At 42.0% G+C, this 23,634-nt stretch overlaps 1 protein-coding gene across 1 annotated transcript in view; it reads right to left on the reverse strand.

Annotated features, from left to right (window-relative positions):
* Positions 1-12,655: 12,655 nt before the first annotated feature.
* The window catches only part of LOC117876535 (complement component receptor 1-like protein), a 208,582-nt gene continuing 197,603 nt past the window's right edge, over positions 12,656-23,634 (reverse strand). Inside the window, exons 15-17 of the mRNA XM_034768797.1 lie at positions 17,140-17,233; positions 14,373-14,458; positions 12,656-12,723 (exon numbers count right to left, since the gene is read on the reverse strand). Of these exons, the coding sequence (XP_034624688.1) occupies positions 12,656-12,723; positions 14,373-14,458; positions 17,140-17,233 (248 nt within the window). The remainder of the gene's footprint in view (positions 12,724-14,372; positions 14,459-17,139; positions 17,234-23,634) is intronic.

A 23,634-nucleotide genomic window follows, 5' to 3' on the forward strand; every position in this document is an offset into this window, starting at 1 on the left:
ATTGAGACAGTTTCTATTTTAATGCATAGGGGGAAAAAAGTCAGGATGCTATCGTCTTTGCACCATATTCCTTTTATTCAGAGAAATTACTTAAGTAGAACAGAGAAATTCCAGTTTTTTTCACTTGATAAATATGCTGCTTTCCAAGTAAAATTCTGTACAACTTGTATAAATACAAATAAATTATGTTTTCAGTGATCATGACAAAACAGCGTTTGGTGATGAACACCTTCTCACAGCAGAGAATTTCCTGAATGTAATAAGCTTGCTTTAAATGCTACCAAACTTATTTTCAGCTACTGAAATATAAAAATAAAGACATTTCATTTAGGCACGGAATCAGAAGAATTTGCTCACAAGTATAACCATTTTACTGCTTACTTATCAGAAAGTGCTCATAAGGAAACAGGTAATTTATTTTGGCTCTCGCTACAAGCTTAACAAATTTGTGTGGATTCTGAACACCTGAGTCTTACACACATCCATGCACTTCACCATGGGATGCCACACTGAGGCCACACTGAACACAAGACTTGGGGTAAGAATAGTTTGGGGTTGTTTTTTGTGGAGTTTCCTGGAGATGAGAGCAAAGGAACACTGATTATTCTGGAGATTTGATTTAAAAATGGAAGATACATTTGAATTAATAAAAACCTACAGCAGTTCAGTGAGTATCTTTGGCATCATTAATCTGTATTTTAAAAGGGATAATAAGTACTTCAAGATAGAAACTTCCAAATAGAAATCTCAACAGGCTCTTGCTTGCAACAGCAAAATCCACAACGCTGAATATAACTGTAGCGAGAGGAATCTGGGATCACGAGAGACGTTTAGTGCAATCATATGAGGTTTCCCTCAATTTTTCCATTTTCTTCCAATATCATGTTCACTGTCTGATGAACAAATTAGTAATCAGCACTGCCAGAATGATGGGCATCTTTCCTGCAAAAGCAAAATAAAGAAAGTTATAACCAAAGTAAAAATACATAATATCTTGACTTCACTCCAGATGTTTAGGATAACGAGTTTTTTCATTTTATGTTCTGTCTGAAAGATTTGTTTTGTTTATTTTAGAGTTACATTAACACAATTATAAACTAATTTCCAATTAAAGCACAGTTCGTGCTGTTTCTTCTCAGAGGCCACGTCCAAAACAGAAAAAAATTAATGAGTAGAATTAATCTGTAATCAAAGTTGGCAAACCATTGTAAGTTAGCTATTACATATCCTAAATACAGGAGAACTGAACTAGCTATGCTCCCTCCCCCTAACGCTCAACTGTTTAGAGCACTGGAAAGGCAAGGGAGTCATTTATAACATAACACTGTTTTAGGACACATTAGTTTATTCCACTGACTAATCACATTCAACTGTACACCAAGAATACCATGTAGAGTCCAGTTGAAGAGTCAACAGAATGTTTGTAGCATTGTCAGGGCCCTGGGTTTCACAGTGAACCCACTATGAAACACACCACCACCACCTGAGCTCTTCAGCAGAGATTTGTTTAGCATCTTCTACCTGCTGGAAAGCTCCACATATACAATTATATCAGCTAAAAGTTGTAATATAAAGTCTGTATACTACTACTCCTCTACTGAATGAAGTCTCAGATTTAAGGATATAATTGCAACCTTACACCAGAAATGAAAATCCAACATGGGCTTTGTAGCATTAATATTCTTCTGGAGAAAATATTTGTTCTTATATTATCAAAATGGTAATATACTGAAATAACGTTTATATGTGAAGACAGAGCCGTTAATGACAAGTTACATCACAAGGACATAAGGCACACAATGCATTCATAACTGCTGTAGTTGACAAAATGGTTATATAGAAATGGAGAATTTAGTGAATATTCACATAAGTGTCACATTCAACATATCTGTTTAGGCCATGGAAGAAAGGTAACCTAAGAAAGTAATTTATAATCTCAATTTGATATGCTGCATTATGTTCTTGCAGATAATGGTTCATCAGAACCTCACCATCTTTTCACATTGACGTAAATATTTTCTATAAAAATACCTTTCAAGACCCAAGTTAGTTTTTTTTTCACGTTCCTGTAGATCACTGAAGCGCTGATTTGCATCATATGGGCTGAACAGCAGGAAAGGAGAGAAACTAATTCAATAAAATAGGACTCCAGAATTCAAGAGTAAAAAATCAAAGTGGCTTTTGCTTCTTTAAAGGGGGCTTTTTATATAATTAGAATGCCAAAGAAAACTGAATATTAGGAAAATTTTTGATGGCAATGTTTTTTTGGGGGGGGGAGGGGGTGAAGTAGTGGAAGCCCTATTACCTGTAACTTTTAAAACTAGCATGGACTAAAATGGTAGAAAAAGTACTGTAGAGAACAATCCTGCCTTTACAGGAACAGGATGATTTGACAGGTCCTCTCTCTCTCTGTCTCTCACTTCTAGAATTCTATAGTCATGAGTTTAACTGGCTTAAAAAATCCTTAACATGTTATTTCCATATCATTAGATGATTAAAAAAGTGAAAGATTAAAAAAACTAGTTAATGCTATTTACTTTTGCATTTCTTTCAATGCACATAGAGAAAATTAACTTTCCAAGCACTAGCACAATGAAGCATTGCAGTGTTGCAAACTAAGAGACTGTTTAAATCCAAAATTTTATGTACAATTTTCTATTCAAACTCAATTGTGTAAGAAATCCCATACCAGGTAAGATCTATATGCACTCTACCCAGCTGTGCCCCTTTTAAAGGGGACACAGTTTTAGCTCAAGCTTCCTATCAATATTTATATTCATATTTCTGCCAATCAAACACCCCCAGGGGACTGCAGCAAACAGATGTCAAGCTTCAAGCTCACATGATTGGGTATATAGGACTAATTTATAATTAGTGTATGTGCTAGTACCCCTTTACTGAGTGAAGTCTCAATTTTATTTAAGCATATTGCTCTTCTAGAAAACATTCAAAAGAGCTATTAATAGTTTGACAAAAGATTGGTCAATATGCAAATTAATTAAAGTCAAGTATAAAGCTTAAAAGGGTTTCCTAAAAACTGAAGTTAAATTATTGGAAAAACCTATGGCTTTACTTTTTCAGACAGCAAACTGTTTCTGGGATTAAGTTAACACAAAAATACACAACATTAAACTTCTGAGTTTTAGATTTCAGTTGTGTGTTTTGACAAGTTAGGTAAAACAAGTCACATTGTACCATGTTCTGAATCAGGAACTGTTGGTCAGAATCCTGTTTCCTCACACAGAGAAAGTCATTTTTGTATGTGGACTAGCCTTGGCATTGTAAAAATCGCATTGGAATGCAAGAAACCAATGTACAAATTTTCTTCTCTAATGTGCGTGTCTTTTCCTGTTTAATAGACAGCTCTGGTTAAAACGTATAGGAGGACAAGTTACCTTATTTAGGCTAGTTCTTTCAAAACTGTCCCCAGTTAATCCTAGCAAGTCAGTATTTTTCATAGTCAGAGAAAGACTACATAGCAACATGCTACTTGCAAGTCATCTTAATATTGGATTTGTTTTATTCTGGCAGTACAAGCCCATTTTAAATGCAAGTATCTTTTCTTGGGAACTTCCAACACGGAATATTATTCAAAAGATTTTACTAATTGGGCTTCCAAATACAATATTACCGTCAACAAGCACCAGGCTTGATGGTCATGACAAAAGTGCAATACATCACAACAAGCATAAGTGTTGCTTCAGAGGGATAGTATCCAATAGCTCACAACTTGAATTATATTGTGCTTGAGCACAACAACTGGTCAATGTACCTCCTCTAAAAAAAGCATTAAAGGATATCGAAAATAAAAGGAAAGCTAGAAGTGATACAAAGCAGAAAGGATCTCTAAAGTCAGTTACCTGTGTAGCTGGAGACAGCTCTAAATTAGCAGTTGTAGGATGCTGCACATCATTTCATTAGTTTAGACATGAGATGGGACACCATGTGTGTTAAAGGCTTATGATCATTGGTCTTTGCTTACAGATGAAAGATTAAAATAAGCTTCAGCACCAGAATTCTCATTTACCCTACAAAATGTATTAGGCAGGGACTTTGTTGAAATGTCCTGTAAGCTAAGAATGTTTATTACGTGGATGGGAAGATGTGAGTCTCTGCCTACACAGGTAACAAGCAATACTGACATTTCTAAGAATGGTTATACAGTGGAAAGCAGGCTCCACAGCATCTAAGGTATCTATAGCAAAGTCAGAGCTAAACAAAGAAATTTAGATTGAAACTAGATCTTGGGTGCAAATCAAAGGCACTTCAGAATCAATGGAATCCAAGGGAACTTTATATAAATGGCAGTTTTTCAAATAGTAACATTTTAAAGCATTTTTTAAAAGCTTTTACACAGTGTTAATTAGCAGCAAGACAAAATCTCCACTGTGAACGCTGTAGCGAGCAAAACTTGAACAGCAGATCAACAGGATTATGTTTTTAGTGAGCCATATTCACTTTTTACAAGCTTGAAAATGTTACAGACGATTCTGAAGACATTCTGGGCCTGAATCTCTGGGGGTCCATGGGAAAAAGCTCTGAGTCACACACCTAGTTTGAGGATAACTCAAGTATTCCTATTTTGTTAATGGGGGAAGAAAATCAAAATAGAAAAGACACTTTGGGTTGGGGGATTTAGAACAGACACACAAAGGCTGGAGATGCAGTTTCCAACTCGGGTAGACATAGCTCAGTGCTAGCATGCTAAAAACAGAAGTGTAGCTGTGGTGGCACGAGTGGCAAGACAGCCTTCCAAGTACAGCGCCACTGCAGCTACACTTCTGTTTTTAGCATGCAGGCTCAATCCGAGCTAATGCAGGTAGGTCTACACCTGAGCTCAAAGTTACACCTCCAGCTCCAATGTAGACAGACACTAAGTCTCAAACCACCAGACACAGCTCCTTCCCTCCCACTGGCCACGCTGAATGTGCCCTGATTTTTCCTTTTTACATGGATCTACAGTTTAAAAATGGAGCTTTAATTGTCCTTGGTTGTACAAAGGGAGTGATTTGTAGAAGCTGAAAAAGCTCTAGTGTCCCATTTTTAAAAGACTGGTATGTTGACAGGACAGAAATTGATTTCTATTATCTTAGAAATAAGATTAAAGTATATAGTATGAAAAGGAGTGCGAGCAAAGTCCATCGATTCCCTACATTATAGCTGGGGACAGAGGAAAAGGAGGTAGAGGTGTAGAACCTTTTTGTACAGTGCTTTTGTGCTGCCTGTGCAGAATTTTGGATCATTTATTCATTTTTCTATCTGTACTGATTTTAAAGTAATATTCTGAAAATTTAATCTAACTGCTGAATTTACTAAGTTGTGCAAAAGTGACTATATGTAGTGAACCTCTGCCATGTCCTTCCCCCCCCCCCCCCCGCCCGCCCGAGGCTGCTGAGGAGATGGGCTGAGGGTTAGCTGGATATTTAAGGGCAACTCTTTTGTGTTTAATACTAGAAAGTCCTACATTAAACATCCTATGTTAAAAAACATTAATAAGGCTGCAAAGTCAAGCACTCCGTTACAAACGGCAAGAATTAAGGCTGCCTGTACAACCTGAGTTGATCTTCTTGTCCATACGCACGGTGATCAGTCTTTAGTTACACGATCACCTGCTGTTTTCTCCCCACAGGACCCCTGCCTCACTCAGTGCATACGACAGATATTACTCACTTAAGGAGCAGCTTATATTTTTTGTTTAGAAATGTGCTTAGAAGACTAACAGGGGATATGATCGAGGTCTCAAAAAATCATAAATGGCATGAACTAAGTGTTATTTACTCCCCCTCACTCCCCTAACACAAGAATCAGGGGTCACCCAATGAATTTAATAGGCATCGGGTTTAGCACTAACAAAGAAGTACTTCACACAACAGAGTCAACTTGTGGAACTTGTTGACAGGCCAAAAATCTACCTGGGATCACAAAAGAATTACGGTAGTTATGTCCATGGAGGATAGTTCCATCAATGGCTATTAGCCAAGATGCTTAGGGATGCAAGCCCATGCTCTGGGTGTCAGCACACTTGCCAACAGCTGAGACTGGGCAACAGGGAATCAATCTCTTGATCATTGCCCTGTTCTGTTCATTCCCTCTGAATCAACCAACAGTGGCCACTAGACTAGATGGACCATTGGTCTGACCCAGTATGGCCATTCTTATGTTGTGTTTTCTCCTTGTTGTACAGCTGTGACCCCAGGCCTTATTTACTGCACACTCTTCAAACCCTGCTCTGAAGACAGACACATTAATTCCATTTCTGAATCACTTGGCTACATGGTTGTCACAGAACCCATGTAAGATGAGGGGATATCTTCATGCGCATAAAAATTAAGCACATGTGGAAGTGCTGACAGGATTGGGGCTTGAGTTTCCACAGCTGCAGGGCTGGGATTTGGGGCGGGGGGGATGGTTCAGGCAATTAAGCATGTGTTAGTTTTGCTTTGTGTAAGGTGGGGTTACTCAGCTTAGCAAAACACATTAGGATGTAAAGATATAAAACAAAAAACAAAAAAACAAAAACCAAACAAACCACAAAACAGTTCTATCCTAAACTTTCAGCATCCAATACAGATTTCTGCACAACAAGATGTTTTCCAACAAAAGCAAATACAACAAATATGGTATTCAGCAGCAGTGTTTTTCTTAATGCAGACTAAATTTTCCTGGAATGGCAAAGTAGCATTACATGAAGCATGGCCAAGTTAGAGAAAATAGTCCATTTAATTCACTTAAAAGCTTCTGCACTTGGCTGCTGATAAAAAAATTTGAGATGTGATCCTAGAAAAGCCTCTATGTACAGTTGAGAAGTGTCATTACTTCAGAGCTGCTGGTGAGTGCAGTTGTGGAGAGCCATGCCTTTGCTTTCTCCTGGCATGCAGGTATGTAAGAAAAGATGCAGGCTGCTAAACTAAACAAAAATCAGGTAAAACCTCAGGCTATATTAGCGCACACAGCAATTGAACGACTACAGGAAAGAAATGGTGAACTACTCTGAAGAATTAGTGAGACATCAGGATCTTGTTTTGGCTCACCCTTTTCCCCCAAAGCAAGCTTTGTATGTCACAATGGCAACAATTCCACCAGCCACCAATAAACCAATGACGACTCCTTGATGGAAAAAAGGAAACAGTAAGCTGGTGATAAGATTAAACTAGAACATTTATGGTGAAATCCAGCAAAAATTCACAATTCTGGAATCCACTTGCACCAATGTCATCAGCACCAAGATAATTCAAAGGTGAGTTTCCCATAGGTACTTTAATGATGGTTTCTCTACTGAAGATCTCATATAAAGATTTGAGCCAAAATGTTATTCTCCTGAGAGAAAATTGAACAGAGACATTAACAAAATGTCCAATATTAGGAAAAAAAAAAAAAAGTCACAGGACTAAAACCTCCCTTCAAAATGGAGAGAAAGTTCCAGCTCTGGAACTAGAAAGGCAGAACAGTGAAATGTTATCCTACACTGTCAACTCCCAATGTCGTGTGTCTTCTCCGTTGCTTTTTCCATTCCCATTTCTGGTGGACACCAGACATACACATGCAGTCTGCAGTAGTACCCTTATCCAAAGCAGACCTACAGAAGTGCAGCTTCTAGGGGTAAGACCCTTAATTCCCACTTCCACATCATATAAACCTGAATATAACAGTTAAGATGGAATCACAGCAGGCGACTCGGTTTAGGTAAATATTAATAAATCACAAGTTTATACAGACAGTCTAAATAAATGGATTTTTACCAGAAGTTGATTCATGGTAGATTGAATCTGGAGAAAACTGAGGGGGAAGCAGGGCAGCCATTAACAGCCATTAACATCTTTGAATAAAGAGGACAGTGATCAATTGTTCCCAACCTCCACTGAAGGCAGGACAAGAAGTAATGGGCTTAATCTGCAGCAAGGGTGATTTAGGTTAAATATTAGGAAAAACTTTGTAACTAACGGCAGTTAAGCACTGAATAAGCTTCCAAAGGAGGCTGTGGAATCCCCATCACAGGGGATTTTAAGGACAGATTGGACAAACCCCTGTCCGGGATGATCTAGGTTTACTTGGTCCTGCCTCAGCACAGGGGCTGGACTTGATGGCCTCTTGAAGTCCCTTCCAGGCCTATAGTTCTTGGATTCTTTAAATCAAGCATCTGCCTCATGAGCTTTTACATGGCACCACCAGACAGGACATAATACAGCAGGGTAGGCAACCTATGGCACGCGTGCTGAAAGCAGCACACAAGCTGATTGTCAGTGGCACTCTCACTGCCCGGGTCCTGGCCACCGGTCCAGGGGGCTCTGCATTTTAATTTAAATTTTAAATGAAGCTTCTTAAACATTTTTAAAACCTTATTTACTTTACATACAACAATAGTTTAGTTATATATTATAGACTTATAGAAAGAGACCTTCTAAAAATGTTCAAATGTATTACCGGCACGTGAAACCTTAAGTTAGGCTGAATAAATGAAGACTCGGCACACCACTTCTGAAAGGTTGCCGACCCCTGTAATACAGTAACAGAAAAACTAGCTGCCCGGAGTAGATTCCTCATGTAGTGAAGCAGAGGGGAAAAAATTGTATGAGATGAAGATAGTGGAACATTAAATATCTTATTCTATTACTGCATCTTCCTATGTAAAGTCTGTGCATTGAATTATTTTTTAAATGTTAAGTTACTTACCAATAGCAATCATGGTACCAGTGTTCGGCCCTAGAAAGAAAAAACGCAAGGTGAGCTGAAGTGTGAAGTTATATGAATGCCAGCTAACTACAGGAATCCATTGATGCATATTGGTGCAACATTCAATACTTGAAGTCACACCCTAAATTAAACAAATAGACTCTAATACCATCATGCAAATTACAGAATTTATAAGACATATTGGAAACCATGATCTGACCCCTAGATAATCCAATATTGAAAGAAGAAAGGCAGCTTTTCCGGGTATTCTATTACTTGTACATTATAATAGAGACATGATGACAGACCTGAGAATTGATAGGGCAAATCCTCTATAAAGATTTCCTCCATTATGAATGAATGCTCTCATTTGCAGAATTCTTGCGCATCCTTCCGAGACCAGAGGGCCCTCCCCTCCAGACACTGTCAGGAGCTCATCTGCCAAATTCTGCACTGACCTGAAGAACAGCTCTGGGGAAGCTTGAAAGCTTGTCTCTCACCAACAGAAGTTAATCCAATAAGAGATATTACCTCACCCACCTTGTCTATAATATCCTGGGACCGACATGGTTACAACAAAACACTGCACATACATGCTGCACTGGTCAGCCATATTTTTATCTACAGCGAAAGTCACTAGAGGTGGAGTGTTTGGATCAGCTACCACAAAACATGCCTCATCATGTAGCCAGAGGAGCCTTAAAAACCTCTAAGGATGGAGATTTCACCACCTCCCTAGGTAACCCATTCCAGTGCTTCACCACCCTCCTAGTGAAATAGTGTTTCCTAATATCCAACCTAGGCCTCCCCCATTGCAACTTGAAACCATTGCTCCTTGTTCTGTCATCTGCCACCACTGAGAACAGCAGAGCTCCATCCTCTTTGGATGCCCCCCTTCAGGTAGTTGAAGGCAGCTGCTATCAAATCCCCCCTCACTCTTCTCTTCTGCAGACTAAACAAGCCCAGTTCCCTCAGCCTCTCCTCATAAGTCATGTGCCCCAGCCCTAATCATCTTCGTTGCCCTCTGCTGGACTCTCTCCAATTTGTCCACATCCTTTCTGTAGTGGGGGGCCCAAAACTGGATGCAATACTCCAGATGTGGCCTCACCAGTGCCCAATAGAGGGGAATAATCACTTCCCTCGATCTGCTGGCAATGCTCCTACTAATGCAGCCCAATATGCCGTTAGCCTTCTTGGCAACAAGGGCACACTGCTGACTCATATCCAGCTTTTCGTCCCTTGTAATCCCCAGGTCCTTTTCTGCAGAACTGCTGCTTAAACAGGCAATTCCCAGCCTGTAGCGGTGCATGAGATTCTTCCTTCCTAAGTGTAGGACTCTGCACTTGTCCTTGTTGAACCTCATCAGATTTCTTCTGGCCCAATCCTCTAATTTGTCTAGGTCCCTCTGTATCCTATCCCTACCCTCCAGTGTATCTACCACTACTCCCAGTTTAGTGTCATCTGCAAACTTGCTGAGGATGCAATACACACCATCCTCTAGATCATTAAGAAGATGCTGAACAAAACAGGCCCCAGGACCAACCCACCCATGGGGCACTCCGCTTGATACCGTCTGCCAACTAGACATCGAGCTGTTGATCACTACCCATTGAGCCAGACAATCTAGCCAGCTTTCTATCCACCTTATAGTCCATTCATCCAAACCATACTTCTTTAACTTGCTGGCAAGAATACTGTGGGAGACTGTCAAAAGCTTTGCTAAAGTCAAGATATATCATGCTTTCCCCATATCCACATAGCCAGTAATCTCACAGAAGGCAATCACCCTTCTATCGTGGCTACAAAGAACCCTTTCTTTATAACCTTCGAAGGTCTTCTTAATCTCCAATGCAGTTTCAGCTAGCCTTCCACAAACTCTACTAAACAGACCATTTTGGGATGTTCCCTCGGACTGGTTTCATTGCTTATTTTGACTAAGCAAGTAAGCATCCCAAACAGCTAGTTGTTTGAGAGTTTGTGCAGACAGAACAACGTATAAGTGGGGAAATGGTTACTCAACTGTGCTGTAATTGTTCAAGACGTGTCGCACACATTTATTCCATGTTAAGTGTGCACATGCCTCAGACACTTGAGCCAGAGAATTTTCTGTAGGGATGCCAGTCAGTATACAATGGAGGAGGGGCTCAGAGTCAATGTAAAGTGGGATTGTAGGAAACACCTTCCCAAAGCCTGCACCATCAGTAGAAGCTGTCGTGATGGCATAATGCTTGGTGAAAGTATGAACTGAGAAACAAGGAGCAGCTCTGCACATGTTCAACACAGGGACATTCTTCAAAAAGGGCTATTGAGAGGGCTTGTGCTCTTATGGAGTGCGCTGAAACCTTTGAAGGTGGTATGGATTTAGCAGCACCCTAACACATGACTATGCAGGTCGTAATCCAGTTAGGGATGGTTGGGGCTAAAACTGCCTGCCCCTTCATCCTTTCTGCTTATGCAAAAGATGTGGAGTCTTATCCAAATAAAAGGCAAGTCAATGGTCTGGTTAAGAGAGTTCAGATGCAAGAGGCTGGAGAAGTAAATGAAGCACATTGGATGTTCCCTGGGACCAGAAATGCATCCGTGAGAGATCCCAGACCGTAACTCACTCTGGAACGGAACTGATGGCACTTCCTGCTCTGCAGTGCATGGGGAACTTCCATGGTGGACCTAAGACTGATCTTCCACAGCCTCTCTTAGTTTTCAGAGACCATTTGTGATCCATCCTGAATGATCTGGTAAGGAGTTCTTCCAGGCAATTCTGTATCCCAAGAAGCTGGGAGGTGTTGAATGTTACTGCATTCTGTACACACGAATTCCAAAGACTGACTTCTTTCTGGAATTGCTGGGTGACCCCGGCATACCCTTGTTCGTTTAGGTAAAAGCCTGCCGTGGTGTTCTCCAATAGGACTTAAACCATCTTGCCTTTGATATAGGGTAGGAACACTGACAAGCTTTGAAGATTGCCTCAAGTTCCAGGGCATTTATATGTAGGGAGAACTCTTGAATCCATCATATGTCCCAGCAATCGTAGGCAAAGTCTTAGAGCGGGTGTGTGTGTGTGTGTGTGTGTGTGTGTGTGTGCGCGTGCCCTAGTACTTACGGAGGAACTGGAAGCTAGCAGAGTAATGGTGGTCTCTCCATTGATCAGACCTAGGCAAATATTGCCAGGGCCAATTGTACCAGAGATGGTATCGAGGCCAGTGCCCAGGCAAGCATTGTGGATAGGACTGATGCAGCAACCTGCACAGCAGTCTGGAGGGACAGAGAATCTGCCACCAACTAGCACAGGAGATCTTAAGCTGCAGCATATGCGTTTAATGTCTTCGGTACCAACAATGCTGATTGAACCTCTGGGAGCAGCTGTGCCAAGTGGAGGTGATTCCCAGCCCAAAATAATAGACGTACTGGTCTCAACAGCACAGTGGTTGGTACTGGAGTCACCAACTCTCTGGGTTGTAGGTCTCATAACAGTAACAGGGAACTTTGAGCCAGGGCAGGTCTCAAAGGACTATTCATAAGGAAGTCTAGCAACCTCACCTCCATATTTTTGGGTCCTCTTTTTGAAGGCCCTACATATCTGGCACTTTTCTCTGATATGACCCCCTCCCAGATACTTCAAGTGCCAGGAAGATGGATAACTAATGGGTATTGCTAGCCTGCCAATGCAACAGTGCATAAAACTGGGAGACTTCTGCATGCTAATACTCCAGTTCTGAGCAACTGCCTGGATGAGAAACCAAGAAAATGTTTAAGAAAATAATCCTAACAGGTCAGTGAGTGCTACAAATTCATTAGAGGAAAAATCCTGTGAGCAGGGCTGACTACTTACCATAGGCAGTGAGAAATAGCTGATGGGAGCTAGGGCAGCTTGGTAGGGCAATGAGGCAGCTCAGGGCACATGCATGGCTCCAATAGGTACCATTTCCTTGTTGCTCGAATGCATCACTAACCTCAGGTGGGAGCTGCTAAACCTCTCCTGAATGCATCACCCTNGTTCACTCTGACCAGTATGGGATCCATTGGTGATATGAGGAGGTGGAAGACAAGGTATTGCTGAAGCAAAGAATGTCAACATGAAAATTAAAGTTTACATTGAAGGTGAACTGAAGGGAGTCTTCACTAAAAGTTGTCTCATATCCCTTCCAAAAGCAATGTAGTCATTTGGAAAGGTACTTAACATTGCATTTTAACATTTGAAGCAAGACCCCTTTCAGATTCTGAAGGTTTTTCTGCTTCTAGGCTTGACCCAACCCAGTACGTCCATTGCTCAAGGAGCATGCTCCATAAAACACCAGCTCTGGAAGAAGACCTTAACAGACCATGCCCCTTCCCAACGTTAGCCTCAGGGAGCCAGAACTTCTTCCCCGCCATCTCTAGAGGTAGTGTCGTTCCACCAGCAGAAAACTAAGCTAGGACATTTCTTGTAGCAGCAGCTGATTCCAGACTGGACCATCAGCAGCATGATTGACAGACCAAGCCCAGAAAGCATCCAAGAGATCAAATTAAGGTAGAGGCAATTTAATTGTGATTCACTCCCAAAGAGCCTCAGATTTTAAGTGGATAGTCAGATTTAGGAAGGGTAAACACTTCTTGAAGTCATTATCACACTTTTTACATAGGGCTTGGCTACACTTGCAGATGTAGAGCGCCAGGAATTAAACCGGCCCTTAGAGACAGCAGCAGGGAAAGCGCTGCCGTGCGTTCACACTGTCAAGTGCAAGCGCAGTAGCATGGCCACATTAGCAGCTCTTGCAACGCCACAGAGAGCAGTGCATTGTGGTAGCTATCCCAGTGTGAAAGTGAATGCAGCGTGCTTTTCAAATGTGGGGGAGGGGGGAGTGTGACAGGGAGTGTGTTGTGTGTATGTGGAGGGAGAGACTGTTTTGGGAGACAGAGAGTGTGTCAGCATGCTGTCTTGTAAGTTCGGACAGCGGCAAGGGGAAGGAGGAAAACCCTGACATCAGCCCCCGCCCCCAGCGCCACACACACACACACACACACACACAGCAGGAACATTCCACAGTAATGTTTTGCTGTGTGTCCTGGAGCAGATAAGCATGCCGGCTGTCAGAAATGGAGCTTTGAAAGGGGATATCCACATGCCTGCAGCTGAGTTCAAAACAATGACGAGAGTGGCCACTTGACTTCAATGGATTTTGGGACATTTCCGGAGGCCAATCAGAGCGCAGTAATGCAACATGTCCTCCACACTGACAGCCTGGCATTTCAGCCAGGGTGCAGCAAGCTCTATGCTTCTTGTGGAGGTGGATTACTAGGGGTGCTCCAGCTGCAGAGTCCAGGCGCTATAAGGGCCTTGCCAGTGTGGACACCTCAGGAGTGAGGGCACCCGAGGCTGATTTAATGCGCTCTAACTTGCAAGCGTAGACAAGGCTTTAGTGAACAGCAGGATTACACAGATACAATAGCGAAGAGGAGTCATGAGGCCTGTTGGACTATGCACATGAAACAGTGCCAGGTGAACAATCTAAAAGGGACTTAGATAGATAGATATATAGATATATTAGATTCTGTAGGAGTCATCCAAACACCATGGTGAATCACAGTATAATTTCATTCCTCCCTGCAACTCAACTGTCATTTGGATTAAATGCCAAAGTAAGAACAGAGACTCCTCTGAAGCACCAGCTATGCTGTATCATCTCCAGATGTGAACCATTCTTAAAACCATTAGATTAGTTTACCTTCGCAAAGTGGAAGCTCCTTATCCCAATCAACTCCATTTCCCACAACCACACATTTGGCAGAAGTTGGTCCATTTAATCTGTACCTAAAGAAAGAAAAAGGGTTCAAGTTTGTTACTCATGTAAGCAAAGAGCTAGTTAACCATCCAGAAAGATAGAACATGGTTTCTTTCTGCCAGTAGGTGGAGACAAACCATTGAAAAGGGGACACATCTAACACCATAGGACCAAGGAACACTAGGGCTATGTCTACACTTGCCATTTAAAGGGCAAAATGTCCCTTTTTTGTGGTGAAACTTCTAAGTTTCACCACAAAAAGAAAACCACCTTTACGAGAGACAGACAGTTCTTTCCACTGTTCTTTTTGTGCTGTTATGAAAGTGAAGATACCTGTGTAAACACCTTTTGGCCTCCGGAGGATATCCCACAGTTCCAAAAGTGACCACTGTGGCCAGCATCTCCACTGCTCTGATGCCAGGTTAACGGATGTTAGCCCCTCCCTCTATAAGCCCCAGGAAGTTTGAAACTACCTTTCCTTGTAGATGTGGCGGGAAAGCAGCCAGACAGCCTGGGGGTGGGGGTGGGGTTAAAAAATGCTATGAAAGGAACAAGGAAGTAATGGGGCTGCTGGGATTTGAAGCAGGGTAGCACGGGGCACTGAGCAAGGACCCAGAATGCCTTCTGCTCACACCCCCATCCCATCAGACCTATCGAGAGACATGCACTGTGGGATAGCTGCCCTACAGCACTGCTCTCATCCTTGATGAAGTGCTGCTAGTATAAACACTAAGGCCATGTCTACACTACACATCTATAATCGGTACAACTACCTTGATCAGGGGTGTGAAAAATCCATACCCTTGAGTGACATTTATACTGCCCTAAACTCCCCACGTAAACAGCACTATGTCGACAGGAGAACTCCCGCCAACATAGCTACTGCCTCTTGGAGAGATGGATTAACTATGCTGACAGGAGAGACTCTCCCATCAGTATAAGAGCAGCTTTATATACAACAGTAGAGCTGCGCTGCTGTACGTGAAGGCCAGGCCCTGTGTAGTTAAAGGCAATAAAGAGCTACAAACCAGAGGATATAGATCCCAAAAGCGTTAGCAAGAGAGAGTCCTCGCTTCTGGGCTATGCTCATCAGATGCTTGGGAATACTTGTTAATCCTCGGCAAAGGGGAACAAATTACCCCTCTTCTAAATTAGAGATTTTTGCACTCCCATCTCCAGTAGGTGACAGAAGGCCCTACCACCTCTGCTACAGAACTCTTCAAATACTCAGAAAACTAGTTATTTTACTGCTCACTGCTCACAGTGCTTTGACATGGAAAAAGGGTTTGGACTTGCTGAGTAGGAAGCTGTCTCACATACGATGTTTCTAACATGTAGGAGGACGTGTTGCAGCCGCTGACATTCTGCACCTTAGAATTACTCTGCTTTTCTCCGCATAAGAACTAAAAACCTCTTCTCTGCCCTGTTGTGTCAGGCTGGCTCAGCTGAAGCAGCTCTTGTTACGTTTTCTCCTACTTTAACCAATGCTGCCCCTGCTGGGCAGCCAGAAGCACTGCATCTCCAAGCCAATTCCCTGCAGCAGTCAGGCAGGGATTCCCCACGCAATGTATTCTGAGTTGGTTTCTTTTATCTCCTGCCTTTGAAGGGTCAGGGATGGCCATGGCTGAAGATGGGACACTGGATGGGAAAGGCCAGGACTCTGAGGTGGCATCAAGGACTCTGACCTCAGTGCTTGGCGGCTTGCTGGTTCTTGCTCACATGCTCAGGCTCTAGTATGTGGGGTCGTTAAGAAATTTCCCCCCAGGTCAGATTGGCAGTGACAATGGGTTTTTTTGTTTTTTTCTTTTTTGCCTTCCTCTGTAGAATGTGAGTGCAGGTCACTTGCCAGGATTATCTCAATCTGTCTCACTTCAACATTTCCCTGCCATGACAGGGGCCCGAGGAATTTGTGCTCCTCAGGCCCTCCTAGTCTCTGCCCATGGCACATAATTGTTTAAGCAACTGAGCGCAGTAGTATTTTAGACTAGTTTGGTTGAGTTTAGTATGTGGGTCCCTGGGACGCGTTGGTGCCCTGTGATATACAAGACATCAGACTGGATGATCTGGTGGTCTCTTCTGGCCTTTAACTTTGAGACCTCAAAAATCCAAAACACACCTGCTCAGTGCAATGAAGCCACAAGTTATTTTTGATTCCCCAAGGCTTGGCCACATAACCCATATGAACAAAAAACAACAACTGCACTTGAGGCTATCCTGGGTAATACTGACATCTATAAGGGAGGGACAGACAAATATTTGCTATGGTAGAGCAGGAAGAGGTCTGCTTCTACCTGGTGTGGCATTTTATGGGCAATATTCTGCCACTAGCTCCCAGCACCCAGACAGAAACCCGTGTAACAAGGGAGAGATGGCACAGGTCAGTAAGTGCCACATGACCCCTGAGGTGGGACTCAATCTCATAACCCAATCCCTGCTAGATGATCTCCTGAAGACTCTAGGCTGGGATTTTAGACTCCCATCTCCCAGAGAGAGTTTGGTGCCCATCTCCCACCTCCTTCAACTCCTTTGAAAATCACGGGTGTAATTCTTAACAAGGGCCCAGCCCATCCCTACAGATTAATAGCACACCACTCACTTATGTTCTTGAAGTTAAGCAGGCTTTCTACTCTCATTTTGCCAGACTTCACCAGCAGTTTTACACCAGTCTAAAGTTCTGTTAATTAGTCAAAAGAAACAACTAGCCACTCACCCTTCATTACAGGAGAAGTTTGCTGTTGCACCAAACCGGAGATCCGTGAAATGAACCCTGCCATTTTCTAGTTCTAGTTGTTTACATGGTCTTCCTAGAAGAGAACAAAGTTAATATTAGTGTTACTTCATATTACCTTAATGGGAGAAAGGGGATATGCTAACTTGTACTCGTAACATAGCAAATTTCATGTCAGATCAAAGCCAATGACCATAGAGTCCAATCTCTGTCCTGTACGACAATGGCTACAGAGGAAAGCTTACAACCCACATTATAGGTAATTTTCTAACGTGCCCTTTGGAAGTGGGGAGACGTGGAAGCAGGATGATGCTTCCTAATCCCACACAGACAGTGGTTGCCTTATATCCTGAATCAAGAGATTTAAGATCCCCTTGCAGATTTAGTACAAGTGCAAATATTCATATTGTACATGTTAAGACCCAGATCCTGAAAACTCATATGCATAACCCTATTCATGTGGGTAGGCCCATTGACCTGAACTGGCAGCAATTACAAATAAAAAGCAACATAATACATGGGAAAAAGGACAGATGGCATAAGTTATGAGATGTAAAAATTGATATGGGGTGCCAAACACACCAGTGAAAGTCACAACTGGCATGGTTACAGACAATAAGGAGAAGGTTTTGAAGTTCTTTAGGAACAAAAGAAATTCTACTGTAAGAGAATGTACACAAGTCCACCCCCTGGAGAATGCTGTAATAATCTTTGTACAAAGTATGCCTTGTGAGGTACTTGAAAATTTATAGTTTACTGGTCAATGTTGTCCTGATAAAATACAGAGAAATATTATAACGTCACATGCACTGTTGCCATGCATGCAAACCACAGCACAAGTTGGCAAATTGGTCTGTCTCAAATGAATGCGTGCTCTTCTTAATTTGCATTTAAGTAGTAAGCGGGAAGAAGAAAAAAAAAAATCAAAAAAAAAAATGAGGAAAAGCAGCAGGGAAGATATTTCCCTATAGACTTTTTGTCAGCTGGGAATGTTTTCCAAGGGGCAGGATTGACACTATAAAAAAGAAGGGAGGAACACTCCAAGGCACCCATCCTCCCTCTCACTCTGGGGCACCTGGCATTGGCCACTGTTGGTAGACAGGATACTGGGCTGGATGGATGTTTGGTCTGACCCAGTACGGCCATTCTTACGTTCTTATTATACTGTATCCATGCAAACTGCTAACTTTATGACTGCACTGGGGAAAGAAAATTCTCAATGCAGACAAGGTATGTATAAATTGTGACCTATTTATTAAGGCCTGATCAATTCAGCAAAACAAGTCCCGCTGAAGTCACTGGGATTGAAGAATGCTTTGCTGAATCAGCCCCCGCCCTTGATAAATATAAATAAAGTATTTCCTCAAACCAGCAGGCTGGAGTAGGTGACCCTAAGGCTATTCAAGAAAGTTCCATTATTATTAAATCATAATTTAAAACATATGCAGAAGAAGGCAGAGTTAAGGTTCATCAGCATCGAACTGTATATATCCTAACTAGTTTCTGTAGTACTGCATTTACTAGGGACTTCTGCATAGCATATAGCATATATAGTCTTGAGATGAGGAAACTTGCAAAAAATCTTTTTGTACACTTAGCAATGAAGCCAAGAGAAGTATTCTCTAAGTTTAGTTATGAATTAGTATTTTGACCAAGTTTGTAACACACATTATTCAATACTGGGTTTACTTTTAGTACAGTGAATTCAGTAGGGCTAAATTCTTTATTTCGTTATTAGGATAGAGCAACAATTTTTCAAACAAAAACAAACCAAACAAAAACACAAGACAGACACTTACCACACCAAAGTGTTTTACTTTATTGCAGTATTTGTGATGCTCCCTATACTAATCAACAGGAAATACTATGAACACGATGAATTTAACCGCACCAAGCTGTAGTTGTCCAGTGTTCTGTGGCACCCATTTTAATGAAGTTAAAAGATGTGACATGGTAAGAACCAAGGTCACTAGGGAAACTAAAGAGGGTTAAAGCTTAGATGTCCTTTATTTTAGGCCTCCATTTAAAGCTGACCCGCATAGGCAGAGTATCAAATTCCAGTAACTTCACTGGTGTGCACTGAACGCCTCCCAGTCACAGGACCATTATGTGGACAATGGGGTCTCTGGTAGAGAAGAACGGCACTATTCTTAAGTTTAGATCTACTACTACATAACAAGACGATGTTCTAGAAAGGCAGGTATTCAGCACACGGCCTAAAAACCAGAAAGAAATGTGGTAAACCTATTCCTCAATAGAATTAAGAGGAGAGTATTCATCATGGAAGGCTGAAGTAATGGAATTTTGTATTTTAGCTGCTCTTAAAGCAGTCTACACATATTAGGGAAGCATTCTGCCTTTTTTTTTTTTTTTTTAATACAGTCAACTACAAATAACAAAGAACTGTCCAAAATGTATTTAGAAAGTGTTCATGGATACCAGTGTCGAACTGTGAACCACTTACCCAACAGAAGAGAGATTCCTAACTGTGTCAAGATGGCTTGCACATCAATTGAAATGGAAAAGCAATGAAGATACTCACCTACACAAAACTCAGGGTCTACTGACCATGTTGAATTTTCAAGACATGTTACATAAGGAGACTTTCCAGAGCCCAATATGTATCCTGGGCGACAGGAGTATTTCAGTTTGGTTCCAACAGGATAGGAATTGTTCACTGGCCCAGACAGCTCAGCAAAACTCAATCTTGGAGGAGACTCGCAAATGCCTAGCAATAGGGACAGACAAGGAAGGGGAAAAGTTAACTATGAAGGATATTCAGTAGTCTGTTGTAACAGAATACTCCTTTTTGAGACGCCACAAATGATTTTACTGGGGACAATTTGGATGTACTTGTTTTCTTTACTGCCTTGAAGCTTGTTTACTGAATGGCCTTGATACAAAACTGCTGTACATTCAAATTTTACATCATTTACCATGTATCCCTCACCCTGAGCATGTCTGGTAACGTAAGGTAAATACATTGTGCAAAACAGGACATTCCTCCACCTCACAGGACTTATGATCTAACGCAGCACAGCCTCAGAGACACTGTTGCAACCATACCGAGTGACATGAAAGGTGACGTACAGGGCAAAGGAGACCAATGGAGCAATCTATAGAAGAGTACATGAAACATGTCTGGCATTAGAAACAAGTGAAAAGAGCTGGTGGAAAGCTCTCAGACAGCTGACTTTCATATTTCTCATGCGATGCATGGAACCTGTATGACCGGCATGAGGACAAGTGCCAATGAGAAGCAAAGTTGGGAAAGTAACTGAAATACTTCCTGATGTTTCTGTTGGTGCTAACCCTCTCACTGTGGAACTTGCTGACAGGCCAAAAAAGTCTAACTTGGATCACAAACGAATTAGTTATGTTCATGGAGGATAGTTCCATCAAAGGCTATTAGCCAAGATGCTTAAGGATACAACCCCATGCTCCGGGTGTCAGAACACCTGCCAGCAGCGGAGACTAGGCAACAGGGAATCAATTTCCTGATAATTGCCTTGTTCTGTTCATTCCCTCTGAATCAACCCATGGTGGCCACTGTCAAAAAACAGAATACTAGATGGACCATTGGTGTGACCCAGTATGGCCATTCTTATCTTATGTTTTCTCCTTTACCTGGACTTTCTTTAGGGCCATTTGGGGTTGTGTTCAGAGTAGGCTCTGCATAAAAAGGAGACTTACAAGAGGATACAGGAGCAACCCACTTATCTGAATGTGCTGAACAAAGCCACGCCACGCATGGAAAGACCTCAAAAGTGACAAGACAACTAGAGTGATTTTACAATGTTAGTTTGCAACAAAACATGCTAAAAAGACCCAGTCCCAAGATTGCTCCTTTTCTCTCCCATCGAAGGATCAAGCACTACCTCCTAGCACACTACTGACCTAAGAAACAGACAATATATTTTACCTATTTCGTTTTCGTTAAGATTGCTATTGAGTTTGCACAGTGAAAAAAGTGTCTACATGCATTAGGTATATGACTCGTACGGCCATGCCAACAACTAACTCTTTGAACCAGAAGCCATCTACCCCTACCTAAAATAACTAGTATTATAGTACAGTTTCCAAGACGGATTATCTTCGGCCAAGTCAACATGCCTGGAGTGCCACACCCTCTACGAGCCTGAAAGTGTCCATTGACCATTGTCTGCAGATGGCTGTGTTTACCTGTTAGTCTTCCTGTATGTGTGTGTGCTGGCAAGTGGGCAATGAAGTCTTGCAGTGACATGTGATCATGTCACCTGAACTGGAATCCATTTTTAACCTGGTGCTTTTCCAGTGGCGGGGGGAGGGGGTGGAAACACAGAGGGGCAAAGCGTTCCCGCCTTATGCAAAAGATATATAAAGGGGTGGAAGAGAACAGAGGGGAGGGAGGAGCCATCATGAAGAATCCCCTAGCAATCACCTGAGCTGGAACAAGAGCTGTACCAGGGGAAAGAATTGTGCCCAGGCCTGGAAGGTGTCCAGTCTGAGAAAAACTTACTGAAGCATCTCTGAGGGTGAGATTATCTGTATTTAGTTTGACTAGACATAGATTTGCGCATTTTATTTTATTTTGCTTGGTGACTTACTTTGTTCTGTCTGTTACTACTTAGAACCACTTAAATCCTACTGTCTGTATTTAATAAAATCACTTTTTTTTTAGTAATTTACTCAGAGTATGTATTAATACCTGGGGGAGCAAACAACTGTGCATATCAGTGTTATAGAGGGCGAACAATTTATGAGTTTGCCCTGCATAAGCTTTATGCAGGGTAAAATGGATTTATTTGGGTTTAGACCCCATTGGGAGTTGAGCATCTGAGTGCTAAAGACAAACACACTTTTGTGAGCTGTTTTCAGGTAAACTTGCAGCTTTGGGAAAAGTGATTCAGACCCTGGGTCTGTGCTGGAGCAGACTGGAGTGTCTGGCTCAGCAAGACAGGGTGCTGGAGTCCTGAGCTGGCAGGGAAAACAGGAGCAGAGGTAGTCTTAGTACATTGGGTGGCAGTTCCCAAGGGGGTTTCTGTGATCCAACCCGTCACACAACCCCTCTACAATGGCTCTCTGTATTAGCCAACACTGAACCTCCAGCTATCCACTGAGATACAGCCATTGCACGTGAACTTAACACACCAAAGACTACCCGGAACTTCCCATCCAGCAGGTTATAGACAACATACCGCATGCCTGAAATAGCAACAACTGCTGTGGACCACATGCAACCACCTCACATCTTTGGATCTAGCCAAGGAATGGCAAAGTATCTGGACCTCATCCACTGTTCCAAACAAGCACATTAACACTGACTCCACATGCCGCCCTTGTGGTTTCAATCTGCTACGCAGACTCTAGACCATACTCAACTGCACCTGAACAAACCACCCAAGATGCAGGTACTTGATACCGAAATGGAAAAGTCAGAGACTCTTTCATGCAACTGTGGTGAGAACATCCAAACCACTGAACACATCATAACAGTGCCCCAAATATGGATTCAAAGGTGAAATGGATGATTTATGTGCCTACAATTGCATCTGCAGATACTGTGAGTGAGGAGAAAAAGAGAGAGACAGGTGGGAGCTGTAGCCTAAAATCTCCCAAGCTGGGGAGAGAAGGGATGCAGGTTGCTGCCAGAGAGAACATATGGCTAGAGGCCTGGGAGGGTGTTCCTTGAGCAGACCATAAGTGGGGAAGGGTGTCAAAGATGCAGTTACCTCAAAATGGTGACAACCATACTAGAGAATTAACACTTTCCACCATAAAGTTGAGAGATTTTAAGAGACTGTTTTTACCTGTGGTATTTTCAGTGGTTTTTTCTGTGGGTTTTACAGTTGATCCTGTACAAAGAAAAACACGTACAAATATTTTCAGGTGCTAGGTGCACATCATCCTTGGAGTCAATAACTCATTCATTCTATCAACTCTGCATTCAGATAACAAAGAAAGCCAATCAAATATAAAACTCAAAATCAAACCCACAGCTCTTATGTTACCCAGACTAAAGATAGAGATATGGCTGAATTCTGTATTTCGTTACCAGGGATAGAGCAACTACAATTTTTCAAAAAAGACAGACACTTACCACACCAAAGTGTTTTACTTTATTGCAGTATTTGTGATGCTCCCTATACTAATCAACAGGAAATACTATCAACATGATGAATTTAACTGCACCAAGCTGTAGTTGTCCAGTGTTCTGTGGCACCCACTTTAATGAAGTTAAAAGATGTGACATGGTAAGAACCAGGGTCATTAGGGAAAATAAAGAAGCTTGAAGCTAGTTTACTGAATGGGCTTGATAGAAAACTGTAATACATTAACATTTTACATTATTTACCATGAAAAAATCACCTGGGCATGTCTGGTAATGCAAGTACATTGTGCAAAACAAGACATTGCTCCACCCACAGGGCTTATGATCTAAGGCAGCACAGGCTGGGGTTGAAACAATACAGAGTGACATGAAAGATGATGACGTAC

This window comes from Trachemys scripta, chromosome 4, assembly GCF_013100865.1.
Source record: "Trachemys scripta elegans isolate TJP31775 chromosome 4, CAS_Tse_1.0, whole genome shotgun sequence".
Taxonomy (NCBI): Eukaryota; Metazoa; Chordata; order Testudines; family Emydidae; genus Trachemys; species Trachemys scripta.